The sequence below is a fragment of the Oryx dammah genome, unplaced genomic scaffold (genome assembly GCF_014754425.2).
Source record: "Oryx dammah isolate SB20612 unplaced genomic scaffold, SCBI_Odam_1.1 HiC_scaffold_7, whole genome shotgun sequence".
Taxonomy (NCBI): Eukaryota; Metazoa; Chordata; class Mammalia; order Artiodactyla; family Bovidae; genus Oryx; species Oryx dammah.
In genome coordinates, this window is record NW_024070191.1 from 5,967,283 (window position 1) to 5,992,575 (window position 25,293).

The 25,293-nt window shown below is 41.6% G+C and overlaps 1 protein-coding gene across 2 annotated transcripts in view; it reads left to right on the forward strand.

Moving 5' to 3' along the window:
- The window catches only part of AGPAT5 (1-acylglycerol-3-phosphate O-acyltransferase 5), a 45,082-nt gene extending 22,771 nt beyond the window's left edge, over nt 1-22,311 (forward strand). The window contains exons 4-9 of one of the 2 annotated variants that reach the window (XM_040243215.1): nt 2,143-2,232; nt 4,999-5,089; nt 12,733-12,894; nt 18,456-18,579; nt 19,600-19,807; nt 20,851-22,311. In XM_040243215.1, the coding sequence (XP_040099149.1) occupies nt 2,143-2,232; nt 4,999-5,089; nt 12,733-12,894; nt 18,456-18,579; nt 19,600-19,807; nt 20,851-20,964 (789 nt within the window). In that variant the 3' untranslated portion in view covers nt 20,965-22,311. Of the gene's footprint in view, nt 1-2,142; nt 2,233-4,998; nt 5,090-12,732; nt 12,895-18,455; nt 18,580-19,599 lie in introns of both variants that reach the window. The other variant, XM_040243216.1, reaches the window with a different exon arrangement.
- Nucleotides 22,312-25,293: the final 2,982 nt, after the last annotated feature.

The window sequence follows — 25,293 nt, forward strand, 5'->3', positions numbered from 1 at the left end:
GAGATTTTCTTTTAAGCAAACTTGTTTTTTACAGTCTGTATGAAGCAGAAATAATGCTCTTCAAAAATAGTTACTTACAAGCAAAATGTGAGAAAACAGTCAAGTTTTCTTTTTATTTTATCTGTGGTGGGGGTGTATTTTAAATGTTTTGTTGTTGTTCAGTCGCTCAGTCATGTCTGACTCTGCAGCCCATGGATTGCGTTACACCAGGCTTCCCTGTCCCTCACAATCTTCTAGAGTTTGCCAAGTTCATGTCCATTGAATCGGTGATGCCATCCAACCATTTCATCCTCTGTCACCCTCTTTAATTTTAATATATAGATATTCAGGAAATTAAACATTTCTAAACCACCAGCTTGTGAACATTGACAGGTGTAGTTTACCTTTGAAATTCAGAACAGAATCCTCTCTGCTCCCTCATCCCAACAAATGCAGATGTTTTGGGAACCTTACTGTTGTATTTAAAAAAAAAAAAAAAATCAAAAAGGCACTAGAGAGCTTTTGCTCATTTAAGCCCTGTGAGTGTAACTAGAGATATGTGTGACAGCTGTGACTGACCTGAGCTCTCTACACTTTCTTCCACTCTGCTTTCAATTCTGACCATCTTTATTGTAACACGTATCCATTTTCTTATATTACACTCATATACATATTCTGCTTCATCACTAATCAGGGAGTTCCTAAGGAAAGATAGCTGGTCTTCACTTCTGTAGCTTCCATATACCTGGGAAAGAACTCAGATTTTTTTTTTTAAATGAAAATTGAGTTTAATAAGCACATTAAGTGATTAGTAGGAAATAGTGTGTGAAGAAGAGACATAATGTCATTGAAAGCTTGGGGAAGTTTCACATTGCAGTATATGTTTCCTGTGGCTCTAATTCTGAAGAGTTTGTGAAGAATGACTTTATCCTCATGGGTTCTCTCAGTTTGGCTAAGTAGTACCCAAGCTACTGCTTACTTACTTGGGTAAGTACCTGCACTCTTAGAGCACTCGGAGTTTCTTTTCTGTACTCAGGCAAGTCAGCTGATGTGTGAAGGAACCACATCCAGAATCTAAGGCCACCCTTCGCCTCCTCTATATCCTGTCCCCTCCTTGCTTCTCTTTATTTCCTTTTACTCATATTCTTGATTAAGACAAAATCAAATTCAGCCAGTCCGTTAATTTTACAGATGAGTTCAAGTTAGCATAGAGGAAGACAAAAAAAGACTGACCTGATGCAAAGTTTTAATGCCGTGCACATAGAGGTTTAATTGAGGCTATCTTAAATCTTATGAGAACCTCCCTGGTGGCTCAGCAGTTAAGGATCTGCCTGTCAGTTCAGGAGACTTGGGTTCTGTACTTGGGTCAAGAAGATCCTTTGGAGAAGGAAATGGCAACCCACACCAGTATTCTTGCCTGGGAAGCTCCATGGACAGAGGAGCCTGACAGGTTACAGTCCACGGGGGTCACAAAGAGCCAGACACAATTGAGTGACTAAACAAGTTTTATGAGGGTGTTTGTATTAGCCCGCCTGGGCTCCCATAATAAAATACCACACTATGACTTAAACTACAACAGAGGTTTATTTGCTGCCAGTCTGGAGGCTGGAAGTTAAAGAGGTTTCTCTTGAGGCTTTGGTTTGCAGGTGGCTGTCTTTTCCCTGTGTCTGTCCTTTACGTGACTTTGTGTCCTAATCTCTTCTTACAAGGCACCATTCCTATTGGATCAGGGCCCACTCTTATGACCTCATTTAACCTTAATTATTTTCCTAAAAACCCCATTTCCAAATATAGTCACATTTAGGGGTTAGGGCTTCAACATAAGTCAGTGGAGTAACTGAGAGCTAAGATCCATCTGATTGAATTTTTGATTCGGAAAAAGAAAAAAGTGTTTTTAAGGTAAGAAAGCATTTTTAATTGACAGCAGAAGTAAATGTTTGTGACGTTTCCTATGATAAGCCACACCTGGTTTTATTTGCATTGTACTGAAAACACAGAATTCAGCTAATGTTATTTAAAGGCTACTATTTAAATGTATTCAATATAACTTAATTCCTAAAATGTAATTTTATTCTTCACCCCAAAGTTAACCATTTTGATGGCTGGTCATTGGACATTTTAATAGTAAATATGTCCCCCCCCCCCTTTTTTTTTACATGGCAGCATGGTGGAATCTATGTAAAAAGAAGTGCCAAGTTCAACGAAAATCAGATGAGAAAAAAGCTGCAGCGCTACATCAGCGCAGGAACTCCAGTAAGATTACGCTCAGTTTTATTTTTTTTCTTATCAACTCTCAATTTGTAATTTAAGGATTAAAGTAGCAAGAGTTGTTTTGAAAATCTATTATCCCATGTGTAATAAATAATTCAGAGTTTTTGAGGCAGCAAAAAACCTTCAAAATATAGGTAAGGAGTTATTTTTGGCCATCAGAAAGGTTGCTGCAGGTGATTCGATCCCTTCTGGGTGGTTGTCAATATTGACCTTAAAGAGGAGTAAGGAGAACATTTGGTGTCTTTAGTCTATAAATAGAAGCAGAACTGCCCTTGTAACGTTACACTTGAGCTACTTACGAGCTCTTCTGACTTTTCTTCAGCCTTAGGTGGAGTTTTAGAACGACTGTTTTCTGTCAGTATGAATTTGGATTTCTTGTATCTACTGAGTTATTTGAAAAGTCAGAAAAAGTATGAGTATCTGCAAATGAAGAATCATTGCATGTAAACATTATTTTATGAAACCTTGTTGCCCGCAGAAGAAGCCTCAGCATTCTCCTTGCAGAATGCTCATTGCTTCCCTGTGGCTCTCCACTCCCTGTGAGGGCAGGGCCTCAGGGGAGCTGTGCCTCCCCGAGCCTCGGTCCCCGGGGCCCTGTGTGGTTGTCTGTCCTGGTGCTCAGAAGCGTAGCTGACAGGTTCTCCTTTTCTCCTTCCTCACCGCCTCTCCCCTCCCCCCCCCGAGCTGTCCTCTCCTCCACTCCCCGCTCTCTCCTCTCTGGCTCATGATGCCTCCTCTCCCTGTGTGCTAGGTGATCTTTGTTTGCTCTCAATTGTATTTGGAAAAATTATTTGCAGAAATCAGCTCGAGCATAAGGTGAAAGAGAACACTGGCGTTTGTTTTAGCCCCGTCTCTGGAGGTGCCTCTCCCTTGGGCCCACCCAAGCCCATCCTGAGCTTGAGGCTACCTGGACCACCCAGGCCGTGCAGTGAGACAAGACCTTCTGAGACCTGCGTGACTACCTGGCTTGCTTTTACCCCAGGAGTGTGGCCCTTTTGGTGTTCCCTTCACTTCTGTTTCACTCTTACTGTTTCTAACAGAAGATCTGTGCCCTTAGATTTTTGTTCCCTCACTTTTTGTATCTCTTAGAGCTAAATTCTTCTCTGGGCTTACTTCTGCTTTTCTGTGTTTGCTTTAGTTTTGATCTTACATCTTGTCAGCTCTTGGATGCTCTTAGAATGATGTTACATCCAGCTTTCTAAATTGTTTTCAATAGGAAAGTCAGTGCAAAGAACCTGCTGTGTGCTGTGCTTAGTCGCTCAGTTGTATCTGACTGTTTGCAACCCCATGGCCTGCAACCTGCCAGGCTCCTCTGTCCTTGGGGATTTCTTTAGGCAAGAATACTAGAGTGGGTTGCCATGCCCTCCTCCAGGGAATCTTCCCAACCCAGGGATCGAACCCAGGTTTCCTGCATTGCAGGTGAGTTCTTTACCAAGAGCTACCAGGAAAGCCCAAGAATACTGGAATGGGTAGCCTATCCCTTCTCCAGGGAATCTTCCCAACCTAGGAATTGAACCAGGGTTTCCTGCATTGCAGGTGGATTTTTTACCAGTTGAGCTACGAGGGGAGCCCTCAGATAACCTAGTCTTTCACTCTGGGCTCCCAGAGAGCACTTCTGTTTTTCAGGGGCAAGAGTCCAGTGTTTTGGTGGCCATGCAGTGCTGCTGAGTGATGGATGCCCGGCTCCTGAGGCAGTACAAGCGGCTGTCCCTTCAGATCACTGCAGGCATGAGGCCACTTTCATAGAATCCGGGGGGTCACTTCACTGTTTAATATTTAAGTGCTGTGAAACAGATACGTATTTCTCAGACTCTTTATTAGGCTCTTCTGTTTCTGAAAGTTAATCACATAATTGGCAAGGTAGAATATATTTATGAAGTCAACTTCCATGTGACTTAATATTCCTCACAGAAATCAATGATTAATGATTAAATCAGCTCTTATTCACCAGTAGTATTATTTGAGAAAGCTTTCCAGGCGGTGCTAGTGGTAAAGAACCTGCTTGCCAGTGGAGAAGACATAAAAGACATGAGTTCAATCCCTGGGTCGAGAAGACTCCCTGGAGTAGGAAATGGCAACCCACTCCAGCGTACTTGCCTGGAGAATCCCACGGACAAAGGAGCCTGGAGGGCTATAATCCATGGGGTCGCAAAGAGTCAGACACAGCTTAGCACACATGCACATTATTTGAGAGACTGTAGGATTTTTTTCCCAAAAATTACTAACAAATACATCTTCTGAATAAACATTGCTATGTGAATCTTTTGAAATACGAATATCTATTACCTTTTATATTATGGAGATTTATATATTTATATATGGTTTCCATCAGATGAGGTGTACTTAGGGACCCTGATGTCTAAAATTTACACCTTTTCAAAAGTGATTTTGCAGAATCTTAGTGGGGGGAACCTCTTTCATTAATGAATTGAGGCTTTGTATGAGTCAGCATTTCATGGCAAGCTTTTAAATTAGTGAATATTAGCATGTTATTAGAAATGTTGTTAGATTATTAATGACTGACATCTGAATAAATGTAGGACTGCATTTCAGATATATTCTATGCTATGTCATGACTTAATTGAATTTGTGCATTTTGGTTGTTCTGCTTGAAATAAAGGTCATAGGTAATTGAATTTTTTTCACCACCATGGGAAATACTCAGGATTAACAGGGTTATCATTGGTAAGTTAACAGCAACAACAAAAACACTCACATAAAACAAACCAAATCTTTATGTCTTCACAGATGTATCTTGTGATTTTTCCGGAGGGAACAAGATATAATCCAGAACTAACAAAAGTCATTTCAGCTAGTCAAGCATTTGCTGCTCAAGAAGGTAAGTAAAAAATTAACATTGGAAACTATTATTTTTAAATGTGTCTAAGAGTAAATGTAAGTGCTTGCTGTATATGTATTCTGGTACCATAGATTCAGGTAGAATCTATCCAGGGACATGATTATTTAGATGGAACCTTTGTTTGCAGTGTGGCATCTCTGTGCTGGACAGAGTTTCTGTCCTGTAGGTTGACAGACCTAGATTGGAATCCCAATTCTGACGTTTATTAGACGTATATGCACAAGCTGCCTGATGTTACTGAGCATCAATTGGCCCACCTCTTAAAAAACATGTAGTCAGCCTGCCAGATCTGTGGACTCTACATCCATGGATTCAGTCAACTACAGGCGGAAAATATTTTTTAAAATTTTTTTCAGAAAGTTCCAAAAAACAAAATTTGAAATTGCCATGCTGGCAACTATTTACATAGCATTTGCATTGTATCAGTTATTATAAGTGGTCTAGAGTTGATGTAAAGCATATGGAGGTTGTGCATAGGTTATATGCAAGCACTCGGCCATATTTACATAAGGGCCTTGAACATCTGGGGATTTTGGTATCCAGGAAGTGGATGGGGATACTGGGGTGAGGGGGGTTATGCTTGTTCCCATCAGTTCAGTTCAGTTCAGTCTCTCAGTCGTGTCCGACTCCTTGCAACCCCATGAACTGCAGCACACCAGGCCTCCCTGTCCATCACCAGCTCCTGGAGTTCACCCAAACTCATGTTCATCGAGTCAGTGATGCCATCCAGGCATCTCATCCTCTGTCGTCCCCTTCTCCTCCTGCCCCCTAATCCCTCCCAGCATCACAGTTTTTTCCAATGAGTCAACTCTTCGCATGAGGTGGCCAAAATATTGGAGTTTCAGCTTTAGCATCATTCCTTCCAAAGAACACCCAGGGCTGATCTCCTTTAGAATGGACTGGTTGGATCTCCTTGCAGTCCAAGGGACTCTCATGAGTCTTCTCCAACACCACAGTTCAAAAGCATCAATTCTTCGGTGCTCAGCTTTCTTCACAGTCCAACTTTCACATCCATACATGACCACTGGAAAAACCATAGCCTTGACTAGATGGACCTTTGTTGGCAAAGTAATGTCTCTGCTTTTGAATATGCTATTTAGGTTGGTTATAACTTTCCTTCCAAGGAGTAAGCGTCTTTTAATTTCATGGCTGCAATCACGATCTGCAGTGATTTTGGAGCCCCCCCAAATAAAGTCTGACACTGTTTCCACTGTTTCCCCATCTATTTGCCATGAAGTGTTGGGACCAGAAGCCATGCTCTTAGTTTTCTGAATGTTGGGTATACCTAAATCTGTGTAAGGATTAAAGATATGTGAAGCTCCTAATGGAGAATATTACACAGTTAGTCTACAGTACTTAAAGCTATTGATGTCCCCAATAACGAGGATGTTCTTAGCATCCATCTTTTAGGGACCTGGATAGCTGATATACTGGTTGGTGTACAGTTTCGCCAGGTGGGCTGTGCTCGCAGAGGTGGCTGGGAGGCTGGCTGGACACGTGCGGTCTGTCTGAGTGGGTGCGTTGTCGCAGCACTGGCCGGGGCCTCTGCGGTGCTTCTGAGGATCTGCTGTGTGTCTCTGCTCTGACCCCTGTACAGTGAGCAGTTGAAATGGGCTGGTGCCTCAGAGAAAGAGAGTGTTTGCTTCTAGTTAATTTTGGTTAATGGATCATGCTTGGAGGTAGAATCCTTCGTGCTTACTGAAGTTCTCTCCCAAGATTTCTGTCACGCTCGTCTCCTTTCCTCCCGCCTTTCCGACACTTCCCACTAATCTCCTCTCTGTTCTCCTCTTCTGCTTCATCCTTTCCTATTTCCTGTGCTGTTTCCCGTGTCTGAGTCGGGTCTTCTTCATTTATTTCGCTTTCTGTGTTTTTCACGGTGGCCTTTCTCTAAATCCGTAGCTGTCACCACCATTTATTTGGCTGCTGATGCCTCACAAAAAAATGTCTCTCGCCCACACGTCTCCGCCCGACTCTGGGCTTTCCTGTACAGCTGCCCGGTAGAGTTTCACTTGCCTGGCTCAAAGGCATGCCCCACACTGGCTGTGTCAAATGACTGCTTCTCTTCCCACGCACACACCCTGTCAGCTGGGCCTCTCTCTGCAAGGTTCGCTCAGCTTTTCTTTACGGTGTATATCAAGTATCCTTCTTGAACCAGTGTTTAGTCTTAGATGAACATTAGCTTTGGGCTGCATTCTCAAGCATATATTATTCATAGAAAATCTGATATATGTATATGTATATTACATATACAAACATTTACTAAGTCATTATGTCTAACTTAGAATGTGGAGATTTGCCACAGGTGAATCTATTAATAATGGCAAAAAGCTATAGCTGATCCTAAGGGATAAAATAGAAAGACTAATTCCTTTAAGAAATACTTATTTTACAAAGCAGAGGAGTCCTTATACAGATAGTGGTGAGGACACATGTTTGTGATGTATAAAGAGATGAGATGGGAAAAGCACAGACTGCAGTCCGTGGGAGCTGAAGGGAAAGAGAACCAGCCGACAGAGGGTGTCCATCGGAAAGATAGAATTAGGACCGACACGTGTGGTGAAAGGAAGAGATTCTAGGTGTAAGAAATGAAGAAAACAGTGACCTAGAATTGTGACACAAAATTTGGGGGTTTTAGGGAGTAAATTCTTAGGATTTCAGAATATTGCAGCTCTCCTAAATTATTCCTTCTCTAATGATTCTACATTGCTGAGCCCTGACTGTAACACAATATATATTTTACTCTTTGAAGCTTAAAAGAGTTTATAGGTGAACCTGCTTGAGACTCTTCATAAAGTCTCGAGTTATGAAGGCTAATAAACTATATAAATTTTCAGAAACTCTTATGTGTCATCTCATATCCATTTAATTCTGTTTGGGAATTAGAATTTTATGTTAGATGAGATGAAAGAGAAACAATAAAGTTAATATTTGGGAATTTTTTTATTGTTACTTTTCATGTGTCTTGTAAAATCTGGTGCATTTTGTTGTGATTAAGGAACCAACAACGTCTTGGAACATGTGTTTTTAATGAGTTGATTTGAGTTGCGCTTGGGAGAAGTTAACCTAGAGTGCTTTAAGTCCTCATAGACTGCTGATTTCATTTTTGATTTCTAAATATGTAACACAGTCTGCTAAGGTGGTACAAGTAGCTGTATAATGTCTTTCAGGAGTTTATGATTTAACAGAAGAGAGAAAACATGATTGTGTTTGTTGTTCACTGATGTATAACACAGTATCCCAAACTGTAGTGACTTAAAACCACAAACATGTTAATATTTACATTATAAATTTAGTAGCTTATGTATAACTACTAAAAGTTACTTATGTTTAAAAATCCAAACTAATTTTATAATGCTAAAGCAAGTACTTGTAAGTAATTCTTAAAATAGCATAATAATGATATATGCTATAGCTTTTTAAATCTAATAATACCTTAGTCACCAGTAACTGACCATTACTGGTCTGCCATTTTTCTGTGAATTACAGATCTTTCTCAGAAAAATGGATAATTTTTCTCATGGATAACAATTTTTAGCTGCTAACTGAATATTCTTTAAGTCCTGTAACTGGGAAAACTCGCTATTTATTAAAAATATATTTTCTTATAACTCTTAATGGTAATTGTTTTCCACCACACACAAAGGAAATTGATTTGTGAACAGTATAGCTAGAGTGTTTCCTGTTTTCTTTCCTCTTTGCTCACAACTAAATGAGATTGTTTGAAAATAAAAACAAACGAACTCGTTTTTCCAGCTGTTGAGCTAATTTTTCTTCCGGAAAATTGAAAATAGCAGTTCTTGTTAGTTTGCTGTCTGTTTTGCTTCAAAGCATTAATTTTGCTCCTAAAGTACACCTTCATTTGACTCTGACTCAGTAAACAAATAGAAAAACAAACCAAAAGCAACCTTTTTTAATTTAGAGTTTTACCATTTGACACTTGTTTGCATGTTGAGGTCATTACACCACATACCATTGCTGTGGTGATGGCTGGTTAAGAGGCGGGAGCGGTGGGTGTGCCTGTGTCTGTCTGTCTAATAAATCCTACATATTTCAAGGCTCTGGCTATCACTCTTTCCTAGAAGTATTTTCCTTCAAAAATATATTAGTCACAAAATACATTTATTTATAATTAGAGTTGTTATTTAAGGTATGTCTGCATTAGAGTGTCATGAATTCTTACGTTGTTTTATTGGATTATAATTGCTTTACAAGGTTGCATTAGTTTCTGCTGGGTAACAATGTGAACCATCCACCCGCTTCCTCCTGCGCCTGCGGGAGCCCTCAGCCCACTTGTCTAGGTCATCGCAGAGCCCTGAGCTAAGCGCCCTGGGCTTTGAGCAGATTCCCTCCAGCTCTCTGTTTTACGTGTGTGCGGCAGTGCTTCTCTCTCCGCTCATCCCGCCCTCTGCTTCCCCCTCTGTGTCTGCAAGTTCCTTCTCTACGTCTGCATCTCTCCACTTCTGCCCTGCACATAGGTTCATCTGAACCATTTTCCTAGAATCCGTGTATATGCGTTAATATACGATATTTCCCTCTTTCTGACTTACTTCACTCTATATGACAGTGAAGACTCTAGGTTCACATCTATATCTCTATAGCTGACCCAGTGTTACTGTCTACTTCATAGATTGTTAGATTAATGATCTCTAAATTCCGTTTTTACTTGAAACTGTTAGTCATTCCTTTAAAAAAGACTTATTCATATTTCCAAATAAATTAGTTCACCTTTGGTCATCTGTCCATTGGGCTTTCCCCCACTTTCTGCCCTACAGGCCTCTATCTTGGCCTCTCTCCAGCATGCCCTTTTTCCTCAAACTTTTACCAGTTGGTATGAGTAAGTGAAAAAATATTTTTAAGTGTGAGTAATGTTTTTATGTTGGGCTTCCCAGTTGGCACAGTGATAAAGAATCCATCTGCCGATGCAGGAGGTGCAGGTTCAATCCCTGGGTCAGGAAGATCTCGGGGGAAAGAAATGGCAACATGACCTAGTGAACACACACACACACACACAGAGAGACACACACAGACACACACACAGACACACACACACACACCATCCCACTTGACTCCCGCAAATTAAGCACAAGTCCTCAGAATGTGGGTGTGCGCTCAGTCACTCAGTCATGTCCAACTCTTTGCAACCCTGTGAAATTTAGCCTGCCAGGCTCGTCTGTCCATGGGATTTCCCAGGCTGGAGTGGGGTAGCAGTTTCCTTCTCCAAGTGATCTTCCCAACCCAGGGATCGAACTGGTGTCTCCTACTTGGCAGGAAGATTCCTTACCACTCAGCTTGGGAAGCCCTGTATATGTCTGTATATATAGATATAGCAATATATATGCATAGATATATATTGTAAAATTTCCTACTTGGATCAGTAAAGATTTTCCATTCAGTGGTATCATTTATTCAACAACAAAATTTCAGTTATATGAAGCATATATGTTGGCCCTCAGGGAGAAGTTTGGTCAAGGGTAAGCTAGAGTATTGTTAGTGCCAGCTGGGAGTCAGGAGGTCTGGAGGTGGAAGCAAGGCAAAGCAGATACTAAAACAGAGATTCGATGTTGACCAGGAAGAATTAATTTAATTAGCTAACATTTTCCTGTTCCAGGCTCAGGGGTTTTCTGAGTTCCCCAGAGGCAATGTGGTGGGCTCAAGCTCAAGTAGTTAATTATGAATGCCTATTGTTTGACTCTGTACTGAAATTCCAACTGGTCTCTATAGTGTTATTATGAAATTAGTTTTATAATATTGACCCAAGGTTTGGGGATAGTGGAGTGGCCCCATACCTTCCACAGTGAGAACATTCTGCCTTCACTTCCTTCACCTACTAGTGATGGGTGTTTCTTATTCATCTGCCAGTCGATTTTTCCAAACCTTTGTTATAACTCATTTTTAGGGAAGTGTTACTTTTCTATCTTCTTACCTTGTTACTGACTTACTTAGATTCTAATAATTAATTGCCACAGGGTGATACTGTGGAACTGTGGACTTCATAAAGTTGGGTGAATTCCAAGAGCAGAGAAGGAAGTATTAACTAATTTAATTGACAAATGTTTCCCAGCCTGGTATACTGTTCAGGTTTTTGTTATAAGTTTGTGAATAAATTAAACTGTTTCTGCCCCAGGGACTCAAGTCAGATATGTGGTTGTGGGAATCTTTTTCTTTCCCACACCAACTCTGCATTTTAAAAATTCTTCTGCAGGAAGATCCCAACATGCTATAGCTGTTCTTTCTTATGCAGCTAATTTTCCCTGGAGAGAAGCAGTAGAAAACCCAAATTGAGGTTTTTTTTTTAATGGTTTGTTTTCATGTCACTTTTTCAGAGAGCTACACTTTTCTGTTAAACTGTCAATAAATATTCTAAACCAGGAAGCGGGGCGGCAGTGGGGAGCGGGGAGTAGGAAACAGGAAGTTCGGTTCCGTTGCTCAGTTGTGTCCGACTCTTCGAGCTGCCGTGGACTGCAGCACACCAGCCTTCCCTGTCATTCACCAACTCCTAGGAAATGGGAAGGGGAAGGAGTGTTGATTTCTAACACTCACGGGAGCACTAATGGGCATGTTGAATCAGTCTATATAAATGTTAGTAGTTTCCCACTTAAAGAAGCTTTTAAAAGTGCCTGTGTGCGTAAATAATTGTGCTTTCATACCAGGACTTGTGTGCATTATTCATATGCAGTTTACATGGGTGTCCATAGTTGCATTACTTATAATAGCCAAAGGGTGAAAACAACCCAGACATATGTCAGTGGATTAACACAGTCTGGTATAGCCATGCAATAGACAAGTAATAAAGTGCTGAGGTACACGCCAGACACAGCAGTCCACATGCTTTGATCTCGTTTATATGATTTGTCCATAACTGGGAAATTCATAGAGACTGAAAGTGGCTTTGTGGTAATGGGGAGTGGAGTGGAGGAAGAGGGTATCTTCCTGGCCGTGTCTGCCAGGGTGAAGGGTCTTTGGAGTAATGAAAACGGTCTGGAGTGTGATAGTGGTGATGGTTCTAAAGTCCTTTGAATAAACTAAAATCAACAGAGTTGTATACTTTACAGTGGTGAATTTTATGGTCTGTGAATTAGATTTCAGATTTTTAAAAAAATTTTACTGAGAAACTAGCTTCTTTAGTTACCCTAAAAGTATCGAGTCAGCATTTCGCATTTTATATGGATCACAGCAGCTCTCAGTTCAAGTGTTGTACACAGTGGGGGTTGTTTGGGTAGTTGCACTTCATCTCTATTTGAGTAGACATAGAACTAAAAGAATCTTGGACTTGGAGTCAGGAATTAGGAATTTTACTCCTGAATCTTGAGTGAGCAAGGTGCTACCACTTTTATTCTGTCGCCAGAAATGAGGATTGTATGTTTGCTCTTGTCTGAGTTTTCCAAATTGGAGGGTTTCTGAGAGGCATAAGCTTTTTGAGGGCAGGTTTTCCAACAGCTTCCTGCACGGTCTTGTACATGTGGGTGTGTGGTAAGTGCATTAAATGAATGTTGGTTTAAACTGAGAAAGGCACATGAAAGTGCGGTCTAAACTTTCCTATAAAAACAGTTTAGAAGTTACAGTCTGTTGCCAAGGGGTTTTGTAACTAATACACAGCCACGCTGACTCAACTTCTCTTCTAGGCCTTCCAGTATTAAAACATGTGTTGACACCAAGAATAAAGGCAACTCACGTTGCTTTTGATTCTATGAAGGATTATTTGGATGCCGTTTATGATGTTACAGTGGCTTTTGAAGGGTCTGTGGATGATAAAGGGCAGCGGAAGGAAGCACCATCCATGGCTGGTAAGTTTGTTTTCAAGTAGTAAGTCATATATGTTTACGAATGTGGGATATCTTTTTTAAAAGCGTAAGTGTGTTCTATTATGTTACATTGATATATTTTCAAAATATGTACCCTTGATGTATTTGTTATTAATCTGTAACGACAGTAATTTCGCTAGCTCTGCTTGGCTGTCCCATTCGTCCTTTGGATTTGCCCAGTATCGTTAACGTGGCCTCTTTCTGCCCAAGGTTCACACACACAAATGGAAAAGCTCCATTAAGCAAAGGAAGGAGAGACCAGGGAAAATGCTAAGCTAGCAACACTGAGTTGTGCCCTTGGTCAGTGTTCTCTTTATGTGTGTTTTTCATGCAACATTTGTGAACTCTGGTATCACAGACAAGAAGAAGGACCGTCACGCATGACTTTTTCTTTTTTCAACCATGGGCTCGTGTATTAAGGACCTGTGGGCCAGGATTTTAAGTGGGCAGCATGTTTTAGTTCAATATAAGCGCGGTCTTGACTGTTGGAGACCTCTGGATGTGGGGCTGGGCAGCAGGAAGCATGTGGAGTTTTCCATCCACTCTTCAAGGTATATTGGCCTAGTATTTCCCCTCGGCAGCTGCTGGATGTGGAACCGGCTTGGCGAGCGCGTCTCAGCAGGATCTCTTGAAGGCGAATGTTCAGAAGGGAGAGTGACTCCCAGAGGAAGGAGGGGAAAGAGGACAGGCGGGTGAGCAGAATGCGGCTGAATGGTGGGAAGTGGCCGGTGGCGGAGGAAGGGCACCCGGAGGGGCCCCATCTGCAGACTGACCGCTCTCCTGACTCACTGTCACCGCAGAGCAAAGTGGAAGCTGCAGCGGAAGTGTGCGGGCTTGTCTCTACCAGACCCCATCCACCTGCTCTCCCCTGCACCAGTACCCCTTGTCTTCATTGCTTGTCTATTGTAGGTACAAATTTAATTTACAAACAAAAGGCAACATATAATACTTTTTACTTTTTTTGAACCATTGAAAGAGTCCTTGACCAAGTTTTACATTTGAAGACGGACATGCTTGTAGTGAGCTTATCATTCTTTAGAAAACAAGGCTGAACCTATTTTTTTGTTTATGGAAGCCAGATGTAATTCCCATGATAGCCTTTTTAGAAGGCTGCTTTTATTGAGTCGCGGTTCCGTGGTAAGAACCCGTGGGGCGGGCAGTGTCCCCAGGGTCCCCAGGGCGCTGCTGGCCGGGGCCTCGGTGCCCAACCCCGAGCTCCTTCACGTCGTTGCCGCCTGCTCAGGGCCTTTGGGGCTGCTGGTTTCCTGCCCGTCACGGAGACCCTCCTGCTCCGCCTGCGGTGGCTTCTGAGATGGGGGGCGGTGTGTAGGCCAGGCCACCTTCCTGCCGTCGCCCTCATCCAAGCTGTGACCTTGTCCCTGATGAAGGCGCCTCCTCGCAGCTCACAGAGCTTTTGCACTCCCAGCCACAGCGTGTATAGAAGGCAGTGCTTGATGTTGGTGACTCCATCTCCTCACAGTTAGGCCAAAAGTGCCTTTTGGGGGCACACGTCTTAGGGCTGGGTTTCCCAGGCCTGGCCCTTCCTCTCGCTGCTCCGCTTGTTCAGCACCTTAGCTGGCTTTGGGTCGTCTGGACACAGGGCCTCTAGTTTTGAAAAGGTTGGCTTTTCTCTTACATTCAGAAGCCATGTACAAAAAAATTATTTCAGTCAATTAAGAATAAATATTTCTTCAAGCAAAAGCACACCAGAGTAAAACCAGAAGACTGAAGACAAGGGGTAGGGAAAAAAAAAGCTAATTTCCTTAATGTACAAAATGTACCTATAAACTGATATGATTGGTCACTCAGTAGAAAAATGAGTAAAGGGTAAGAACAGCCAGTTCACAGAAAAAAAAGTTCATAATAAGAAAAAGTCAAAAACCATTTTTTGCTATCAAACTGGCAGAAGCCCCAAATAACAGGTTAGATCCCATGCCTGTGGGTGAGTAAAGTGTCCCAGGGACTTTTGCACTTTGTTGGTAGGAGTGCAGCAATTTTTTCCATAAAGTTTCCAGATGGTTCATTGATGTGCCATAGGCCAGTGTGGCTCCCAGCCCTGCAGGGGAATTGCTTCCATCTGAGTTCCTGGGGTGCCTCAGCCTGGCTGCTCATAGGCTGTCCTGAGCGGGGGCGGGGCTGTGTGCCCATGACCCTGCGGGGATGACCCTGCTGGGACCCTCCTGGTGACCCGAGTCTGGCAGCAGAGCGGGAGGCTGCAGGCAGTGAGCCGTGTCCTTCCCATTTCATGGTCTGTTCCACTCAGGGCCCATCAGAGGGTCCTCCTGCGCTTGCCTGCTTTTTCCAACAGTATCCAAGTGCTTCTGTGGACAGAGTGCATTGGGCAGAGGTGAGACAGGGCCACTTGAGTGTGATTGATTTATAACTCCTGTTTCTAAAATGAGTGTTACACTGGAAGAAATTGTGAGCTAAAGGACAACAATTGATATTCTGTTCAAGTATTTTATATAGTTCTCGGGTAACTTTTTTCTCTTAATATTTTCTTATATGAAAATAAGACATACTTGAAGGGGAAAATTATAGGTAACTCAGAAGAAGGGAAAAAACTCTACAAACTCACCTGTTCAGATACAACCCCAGATAACACCTCAGATATTTTTCTCAAAGTCTTTTGTAATGTTTGTATGTTGGTGTGTATATCTGCTTGTATGTATTTATATAGACACACATATATATAAAAGTGTGTGTGTGGTTCTTTTTTTTTTTTTTTTTGGCTTAAGAGTGTCATGAACATCTTTACATGTGATTATATACACTTAACATGATTTTTTAAAAGGCTACATGGTGTTCATCGGTGTGCACGTATAACCGTTTACCTACTCCGTTTTTTGTTGGGTTCAGGTTGCATTGTTCTGCTCTTGGTTTGTCCCAGAGGGACGGGGGCGGGTTATGAGCCAGGCAGGGGGCAGAGCAGGAGGCAGGCTCCCCGGGCCCCTGGGTTGCGCCCCGCCCCTCTCAGCCGGCTCCACAGGCACAGAGCAGCGCGAATCGGTTGCTCCGGAGACTCGGCCTTGTGACCTGTCTAGAGCCTTGGAAGACTTCCTGTGCGGCCCTGGAATACAGTATACTCTAGGGACCTGCTGGGAAAGCTGTAGTCAGAAAAAAGTCACACCTTAATTGAATAATTTTCCCCACATTCCCTAAGTATTATGGGGTAATTTTTGCTCATGCCCTGTGAAATGTGCCCCAACTAAAATAGTTTTTACTAAAGTAGACATAGGAGCTTATGAAATACTGAAGAAAGTATTTCCGTCACTCATTTCTTGTCTCTGGTGGGAGTACCTCCTGGATGTCGCTGGCGCTGATCTGAGCTTGTATGGTCTGTATCTGGATTCCTGACCACAGGGACTTGGCTTGACTCCACTGCTGACAACGTTGGGCCTTGCTTCCTTCACCCCCACAAAAGAATGATAGTCCTGGCCTGCAGAGGTGCATGAAAGGTCAAGCGAAGTGACATGCACAAACGTGTGATGTAAATACCAAAGCACTATGTACATTCTTAGGTTTTCCTGGTGGCTCAGACGGTTAAGAATCTGCCTGCAATGCGGGAGACCTGGGTTCAATCCCTGGGTTGGGAAGATCCCCTGGAGAAGGGAATGGCAACCCACTCCAAAATACTTGCCTGGAGAATTCCATGGACAGAGGAGCCTGGCAGGCTACGGTCCACAGGGTCAAAGAGTCGGATATGACTGAGCGACTTTCACATGTACCTTCTAGGTGAGAAAAAGCCAAAAGTATCCAGGGGACTTTCAGGGTCCTTTCTCACACTGGCATCTTTAAGGATGGGTGACACAAAAACACTTGAGTTCACATGCATTTGTTTCTGACCCCAGAAGTGCAGCTGGTTTCGTGTCCTTGCAGATTCTGTATATCTGTGCCCTGGGACTCGGGACATCCAGGGTAAATGCAGTGTCAGCCGGATACCTGCCTAATTAAGGGGCAGGAAATGTTAGGGGCAAGTGTAGATGATTAAGTGAAGGCAGGAAAGTTGGTGCCAGCTCCTGCATTTTTACGTATCAGAAATAGAAATAGGGTGAGGTGAGGAGCCGCATGCAGCCAGCAAACTCCAGTGACTGACACTCCACACTGTCCTGTCCTGCCCCATCACCCTCACGACAGCCTCCCGGGCCGGGTCTGCCTCTGTCACGTCTTGTGGACAGACACACGTGGAAAAGTGTGCAGAGGGGCTGCACGCTGAGCTCTGCCCAGGCTGGTGAGGGGTCAGAGCCCAGGCTGCCTGACTCACTGTCTGTGCTCATCAGCCGTGCACAGTTCTGCTCCTGAAAGCACTTCCTACACTGGTCTTTGATTTAAAGAAAATAGAACTTGAAAAGAAAGAGAAAAATATTGTAAAAGTGCAATCTTCCTATGGCAGTGTTTTGCACATTTATCATCAAAGCTAGTTCACTTCTAAGAGTATATAAACAATAAGATAATTTTTGATGACTGAAATGCGTTACTGAGGCTTGACACCAGAAATGGAGGAAAACAGTTGCAGAGAGAATTCACAAGAAGGGCTGAGTGCAGGGTCCAGAGATGGAGACGTTAAGGATCAGCTTCCTGTCTTCCTCCAGCTTCACAACACACCAGCCACTGTTTCCTGAACACACCTGTGAGCACATTCCAACTTGAGATAAACGGTCTTGTCCCCCTACTTGCATGCCCACCCAGGGAACATTGTTGTCTCTTAAATCTCTTAGCAATATTTCCTTCTTCTCCAGGAATTTAAATATGCTAGCATGGTCATGTCCTCACAGAAAGTCACATCCAAAAAAGGAAATTTCCGGCTCAAAGTTCTTTCTTATCTTGGAATAAATCCTGACCTCATCCCTTGTGCAACCTGGGCTGAAAAAAAAGACTGTTTGCTAATTTGTAGGTTAGCATTTTTTAGGAACTAGCTGTTGAAAGGCCCAGAGCTATTCCACAAAAAGAAATTTGGTTCCCAGAGCAACTGGAATACGTTAAAATATGGCAAGGATCAGGGAAGCAAGGCGCACCAGTGAGTTGACACCACTGGCAACTCACGGAGTTGGGGGTGGGCGGAGGCCTGTGGAGCCATGGCAGAGCCACGAGTCAGTGCTGGGGTCTGAGGGGTAGAGTGGCTCCATGTGCCCAGTGCTTTCCCAGGCACATCCGTCCCGTCCCAGTGACCTGTGACAAGCACTCGGCCCCATGAAGGCGAGTGGTGGGGCTGAGGGTGGTTGGCATACGGGGATCCTTTAGAGGGTGGGTGCATACTTCTGGTCCTGACCTGGGCTGCCTGTACAACTTACAACACTTGTTGTATGAGAAGTACCATCTAGTTGATTTAACTCATGAACTAGGGAACTATGGGAGACTTGGAAATTATACTGCTTCAGCCTGAAACCCCAGACCACCAATTTGTAATCTTTATTTTTGTTTTGTCTTTGCTAAAGAAAGACTCTGAACTTTGTTTTAAAACTTTTTTAAACCTCATTTTCGTTGGTATTTTATATAACTGAATTCTAAACTAATAAAAATGAAATATTTTTGTTTCTTGTTAGAATTTCTCTGCAAAGAATGTCCCAAAATTCATATTCACATTGATCGTATAGACAAAAAAAATATCCCAGAAGAACAAGTATCCATGAAAAGATGGCTTCATGAGCGTTTTGAAATAAAAGATAAGTGAGTAATGATAGTTCTCGCCCTTCGAATACGTTGGCTCAACTTGGTCACTATCGTAAACAATGTGAAATGAGTGTAAACAGATTACTGTCTTAAGAATGCTTTTTACATACTCAAATCTCATTCCATGTTTCGTCTCTTCATGTTTTAATCTTGACAGTTACAAGTCACTGTGAAAGATCTTGTTATGGGGGCTGTCCATCATTATTTACCACATTTCAATAATTTGTGTAAGATGGAAAGTTTTTTTACAAAAAGAGACACACAGAAAGCTTCGCATTGTGATGCTCCAGGCCTGGGGGAGGGTGTGCAGCCTGAGGGCCAGCGGGGTGTGAGGAATCCGGCCGTGGGTGGAGGATGGTGCCTCACATGTATGTGGAACTGCCCCCAGGGCGTTTGTTGGAAAAACAAGGGGCAGTTGACATTTTCGGGACCAAAGTGTTGTTTTGCTGTTAGTGTTTCGGGGCCTGAACAGTTTCTGGGGTTGACCTGGTGTCTCTCCTGCTAATAACATGACTTTGGAGCAAATGTTGAGTGTTAACTCTGAGTACCAGGTGGGGGCCTCTCAGGATCGAGGGGAGCGTGTGAGGCTCCTTGTGATTTACACAAATTCCTAAAAGTAGAAGTTTTAGAATTTTGTTTTTAGGAAGATAAAAACTGAGTTCTTAGGCTTAGAGATGATATTTAGACATTGAATTTTCTTGGATGAAAACTTCAGGATATATTATTACTGTTTGTTTTGCTATCAGTGGATATTTTTTCTGTTTTTTTAAAGCTGTGTTTTAAATATTGATACTTTTTTCCCTCTTCTTGAAAAAAGTGGATCCATGAGTTATAGGATGCACCATTAAAATGACTTTTTAATGTCTAGAAACTCCAATTAAAGCAACTCTTTGGGTATTTCCTTATAAGGACTTGTAACTTCTCTAACAGGCACCCAATAAATACTTTTTGAATTAAAATATTTAAATGACTAAATCTGAAAGTTAAAGCAATTTTCTTTTTTCATTCTGGCCATAGATTGCTTATAGAATTCTATGATTCACCAGACCCAGAAAGAAGAAACAAATTTCCTGGAGAAAGTGTTAATTCTAAGCTAAGTCTCAAGAAAACCTTACCATCATTCTTGATCTTAAGTGGTTTGACTGCTGGTTTGCTTATGACTGAGGCCGGAAGGAAACTGTATGTGAAAACCTGGATTTATGGAACCTTGATTGGCTGCTTGTGGGTTAGTATTAAAGCATAAACAAGTAGCTGTCTCCAGGTGGTGGGATGCACTGTTGCTGTTTGTTTATTGTTGGTGGCTGCACGTTACATCCGATTGCTCCTGAATTTAATAAGAAGTGTAAATAAAGCCTTGTTGATTGAACATTGGATAAAATAGAATTTCTGACTAAAGCCAATATTCAGTTGGTCTTGGGCAAACATACATGGTTTTGCAACTTCAGTCCAGAAGCTGTTGGAAAGGGAAAAGGTAAACAGAGTTTATATTATTCTTGGCATTTCCTATGAACTAATGGCAACTGCAGAAGATTGTTAGGATTGTATAATTTCTTGTGTTATATCAAATAGTGGCATTCATGAACATTAATTTGCAATATATTTTGCTGTATTAATTTTCAATTTTTTTTAAGACTTGACTGGGCCAACTCTTATCACTAAAGTACTTAGTGTCTTGCATCTGTGAAATATTTTGCCTTCTGTTTAATTTCTCCAAGTCAATGAAAGAAATTGTAGTTAATCAAGAAGGGCACAAGGAAAGGGCTGGGGAATGTTGGTGGGAGAAGCTCTGTGTTAGCACGGGCTTTTATTGTATTGTGTTGTTAGCTAATTACACTTGATATTTGCAAAGTAATATTTCTAATATTTACTGAAACAGCTTCATTTGCACACCCTGTACTCTATACAAAAGAATAATGTAAAAAAAATGAGAAGTTAAAATTGTGATCCATATTGATTGTAGCAGAACTTTAAATTGCTCAGCTTTTTGAAGATTTAGGCTAAGCTCCTAGAACTTCATGACATTTGTGCCATAAGTACTTGAAAACCTTAAGATTTCCTGTTATTTTTTATGTTGAAATAATCAGTGTGAACCTTGGTTAGACCTGAGTCCACAATTTAAGATGGTGGGAGCTCTCAGACACCTGACTAGACTTACTAGCATGTGCCTTTTGCCTGTTACCCTTGGGTTCAGCGAAATGTTTAATCCAAAAATCATGTTTTTATGTCATCATGGTCCGTTTCCGTTCTACTCGAGTTCCTTTCCTCCAGATCATCAGCAGAGGTGCTGCCTACAGCGGACATGGGGCCTCACCGGAAGCACTGTGTCCTGATGCAGGCCTCACCCGGAAGTGCTGTGTCCTGACGCAGGCTTCAACCGTTTAAGTTTTTGTGAGCCAGCCCACTGTCCGCAGCAAAGGCATTTTGTGTTGTTTTACGTCAAGAAGTCGCCTTCCTCAAGACAGTAAATACAGACTTAATCCATCAGGACAAAGTGAATTTGTTTAGTTCCCATTAGTGTTAATGGGGCCGCGTAACTCATCAGTCACCTGAAAAGAAGAGCGATGTTTCAGGAACCACATCACACAATTTTCAGTCCTGGAACAACAAACCCTCAAGAAGAGGACCTTTTAAAGGGTGATCTGCTCTACTTTTATGTTACAATTCAAGCTCGATTGCCTATTAGTCCCTTAAGATACCCATTTCTGCTTCCAGGTAATGAGTTTTTGCTGTAAAATTGTATCAGTGCCCCAGATGAAATACACCTCTTAAATCATGATAAAGAAAATAGAAATAATAAGAGAAATTTTGTCTGATTTTCCAGAACCAGAGTAATTTATTTCAAGAAACCCCTCTGAAGAGTTGGGTAGTATGAACTGGTTTGCGCATAGTTCAGTATGTGTATGTATATACACAGATGAGTGTGTAATGTGTGTGTACACATAGTCCCACAGGATACCATCGGCCTCATTATAAATGAAGGTGCAGGTAAAACTTGTGTTTTTATGCCACATTGCAGTTCTCTTACCCTCTAGAGCGCAATTATGTCAATGCCGTGTCTTTGTTAAATACTGTTTTTCAACAGTCCTAAAGTTAGGAACTATTTCTAATTCGATCACAATAAACGTAAGTTATGTAACTTATTTTGAATGTCATGGATATGCTCTAAATTTAAATTTTAAGAAGCAATACCACTGGAATTATGTTGAGTATAACTGATTTGAAGAAGGCCAAGTGAGCTGCACAAGATCACTTGAACAGCATGTTTCTTATAACTACCCTTATATTCTTCTCACAAAAGGTCTATAAAATGTTTAAATTTTTTTTGTATCAAAGTATTTCGAAAATTAGAAGCGTCTTTTTAACATGTATTGATATGACTTGAATTTTCTGAAATTAAGAACTCTATATACCAGTAAACCATTTCACATAATATCATTTAAGGTTTTGTTTATATTATTGTTGACTTACGGCTTAGTACTTGTTTTTTCTTTAAAAGACTGCAGTCAATGTGCATGCTTTTATCTTTTTCACAAAAGGGTGTGTTTGGATGAAAGTAAAAGAGATAATAAAATCTTTCACTGTCTCTGATGTCTGTGCTATTTAACATTTGTGACCCAAAAATTCACCAATGGTCTCTCTTTACATAAAATAGGCCTCATGGCTGGCCCTGCATTCTGAAATAGTATTGAGCAATTTTTTTAAAGTACATTAAAATCTTTAAAATTGTGATACAGTTTGTTAATTTGGTTATATAAGGTTATCCATATATTTTATAAGATTTATGAATGAATGTTAGTAGCTCAGTTGTGTCTGACTCTTTTTGGCCCCATGGACTGTAGCTCGCCAGGCTGCTCTGTCCTTGGGATTCTCCAGGCAAGAATACTGGAGTAGGTTGCCATTCCCTGCTCCAAGGGATGTTCCTGATGCAGGCAGATGCTTTCCCGTCTGAACCACCAGGGAATTTTATAAGATGTATGGTGATTATTAATTGCTTGACAGTTTTGAAATTACTAAGATACCACACTGAAACATGTCAGATGCTTAAAATTAGCCAGGTTGGTGAGTCAAGAATGAATCCAACTGATCCTTACATCACACGTACTGGTGACTTCTTTCATCTGTATCATTTCCGTGCAGTTTTTTGGTTTTTGTTTTTTTTTTTTCATTTAGAGTGGTACAATTCTCCTTTATATCCAGATTCAGTTCAGTTCAGTTCAATTGCTCAGTCATGTCTGACTCTTCAACCCCATGGGCTGCAGTATGTCAGGCCTTCCTGTCCATCACCAACACCCAGTACATACTCAAACTCATGTTTATTGAGTTGGTGATGCCATCCAACTGTCTCATCTTCTCTCATCCCCTTCTCCTCCCTCCTTCAATCTTTCCCAGCATCAGGGTCTTTTCAGATGAGTCAGTTCTTCACATCAGGTGGCCAAAGTATTGGAGTTTCAGCTTTAACATCAGTCCTTCCAATGAACACCCAGGACTGATCTCCTTTAGGGTGGACTGGTTGGATCTCCTTGCAGTCCAAGAGACTATCCAGCGTCTTCTCCAGCACTACAGTTCAAAAGCATCAGTTCTTCCGGTGCTTAGCTTTCTTCACAGTCCAACTCCCAGATCCATACATGACCACTGGAAAAACTGTAGTCTTGACTAGACAGACCTTTGATTTCAAAGTAATATCCAGGTTACATAAATTTTAGTTTCTTTCATAATGTTATATGGTTTATACTTACCTTCACTGAATAAGTCTATATCAGTAAAATGATCTGAATAAGTTGACCATTAAAACTAAGAAATGTTGTATAACCTTTGCCCATGAAGCATAGGTGCAAAGTAACTGCCAGATGTATAGCAGACTCACATTTGAGAAAATGGAGAAATGTCTATCCTGGGATTTCATGTGTACAATTGCAAATGTATACAGTAAAAATAAACTGTAATCCTAATAAGATTTGTTCTTCAAGTGTTAGCTTGAGGAAGAGGTTTTCTTGGCACATATTCCAGATACCATCTTGTAATAACTTACATATCTTTGCTTATAAGTAGGAATTTGAAGGAGGGGCAATCTCTGTTATGAGTTACACCTACTTTTAAACTAAAGATTGGCTAACTTGGAATGTTACGTTACGATTTAGTATAACTGTCTTTATAAACACAGTAACTGAACCTAACACCCTACACAGGTAAAATCTCCATTGACTGAATCTAAAACTTTTTATTCAGATGTTTTGGTGTGCTATTTGGCAATCACTTATCTGTGTCAGTTTATATTTACAACATCACATTAGCCCTAAGATTTCACTGATGTTTTTTCAAATTTGTAGATAATTAAGTAAATTCATTACTTCTACTAACTGGGGAAACATTCTGGGACTATTTATACGTGAGGTCGAAGAGAGACTTCAGTCAGTCAGGTCCAACTCTGCGACCCCATGAACGGCAGCATGCCAGGCTTCCTTGTCCATCACCAACTCCCGGAGCTTGCTCAAACTCATGTCCATTGAATCGGTGATGCCATCCAACCATCTCATCCTTTGTCATCCTCTTTTCCTTCTGCCTTCAATCTTTCCCAACATCAAGGTATTTTTCAATGAGTCAGTTCTTCCTCTGCCTTTTCTAAAACCAGCTTGAACATCTGGAAGTTCTCGGTTCATGTATTATTGAAGACTAGCTTGGAGAATTTTGAGCATTACTTTGCTAGCATGTGAGATGAGTGCAAATGTGTGGCAGTTTGAGCATTCTTTGGCATTGCCTTTCCTTGGGATTGGAATGAAAACAGAGATTCTTGGTTATTATCCTGAGCAGGGAGCGGGTGGGAAGGAGCCTGTTTTTCGAAGTCACCCTAAATAGAAAGCTCAATAACTTCTGTGTTGTAGAAAATCTGATTTGTGCAGCAAACTCTCAATACGTGTTTACTGGTGGTGGGGAAACAGCTCAGTTATTCATCCATATTAATGATGATTTGTGATTTTTTCTGTGACTATGTAAGAAAGACATGTTCTGCAACTTTATTTTTTATAAATCTTTATATCTGAAAAAGAATGCTTATTTACTAAGAGTCTAGTCTCCTTATAGTATGTTCAGAATAAATTCTGACTTACATTCTTGGGTTTATTGATGCTTCATTAGTTCAACCAAAAAAGGGAAACTGTAAATCTTAAAAATTAGTTACCTGGCAATATGCGTGGGTGCATGCTAAGTCGCTTTAGTTGTGTCTGACTGTGACCCTGCGGACTGTGACCCACCAGGCTCCTCTGTCCATGAGATACTCCAGTCAAGGATACTGGAGTGGGTTGCCATGCCCTCCTCTAGGGGATCTTCCCGACCCAGGGATCAAGCTGGTGTCTCTTTTGTCTCCTCCATTGGCAGGTGGGTTCTTTACCACTAGTGCCACCTGCGAAGCCTCTCCTGGCAATATATGTGATGACAAAGGCTGTGTTTGGAGATAGTTATTTCATATATATGTGATGTAGGTATGTTGCATTGACAAATATAATGATAGAGTATTATATGTTACTTTTGAAGCTCATTTTCCTTTGGTTCTTCCCGAGACATGCTTACTGTCTGCTGGGGCAGTGTGCTAATCCAGGGGCACGATCTCTCATCTGATCCCCACAGCAGGTCCTGTATGGCACTGAACCAACTGTTGGCTGTCGAGAGTGAGCAGGCAGCAGGTGGACTACCAGGTTTTGGGTCCCAGTTTCGCCA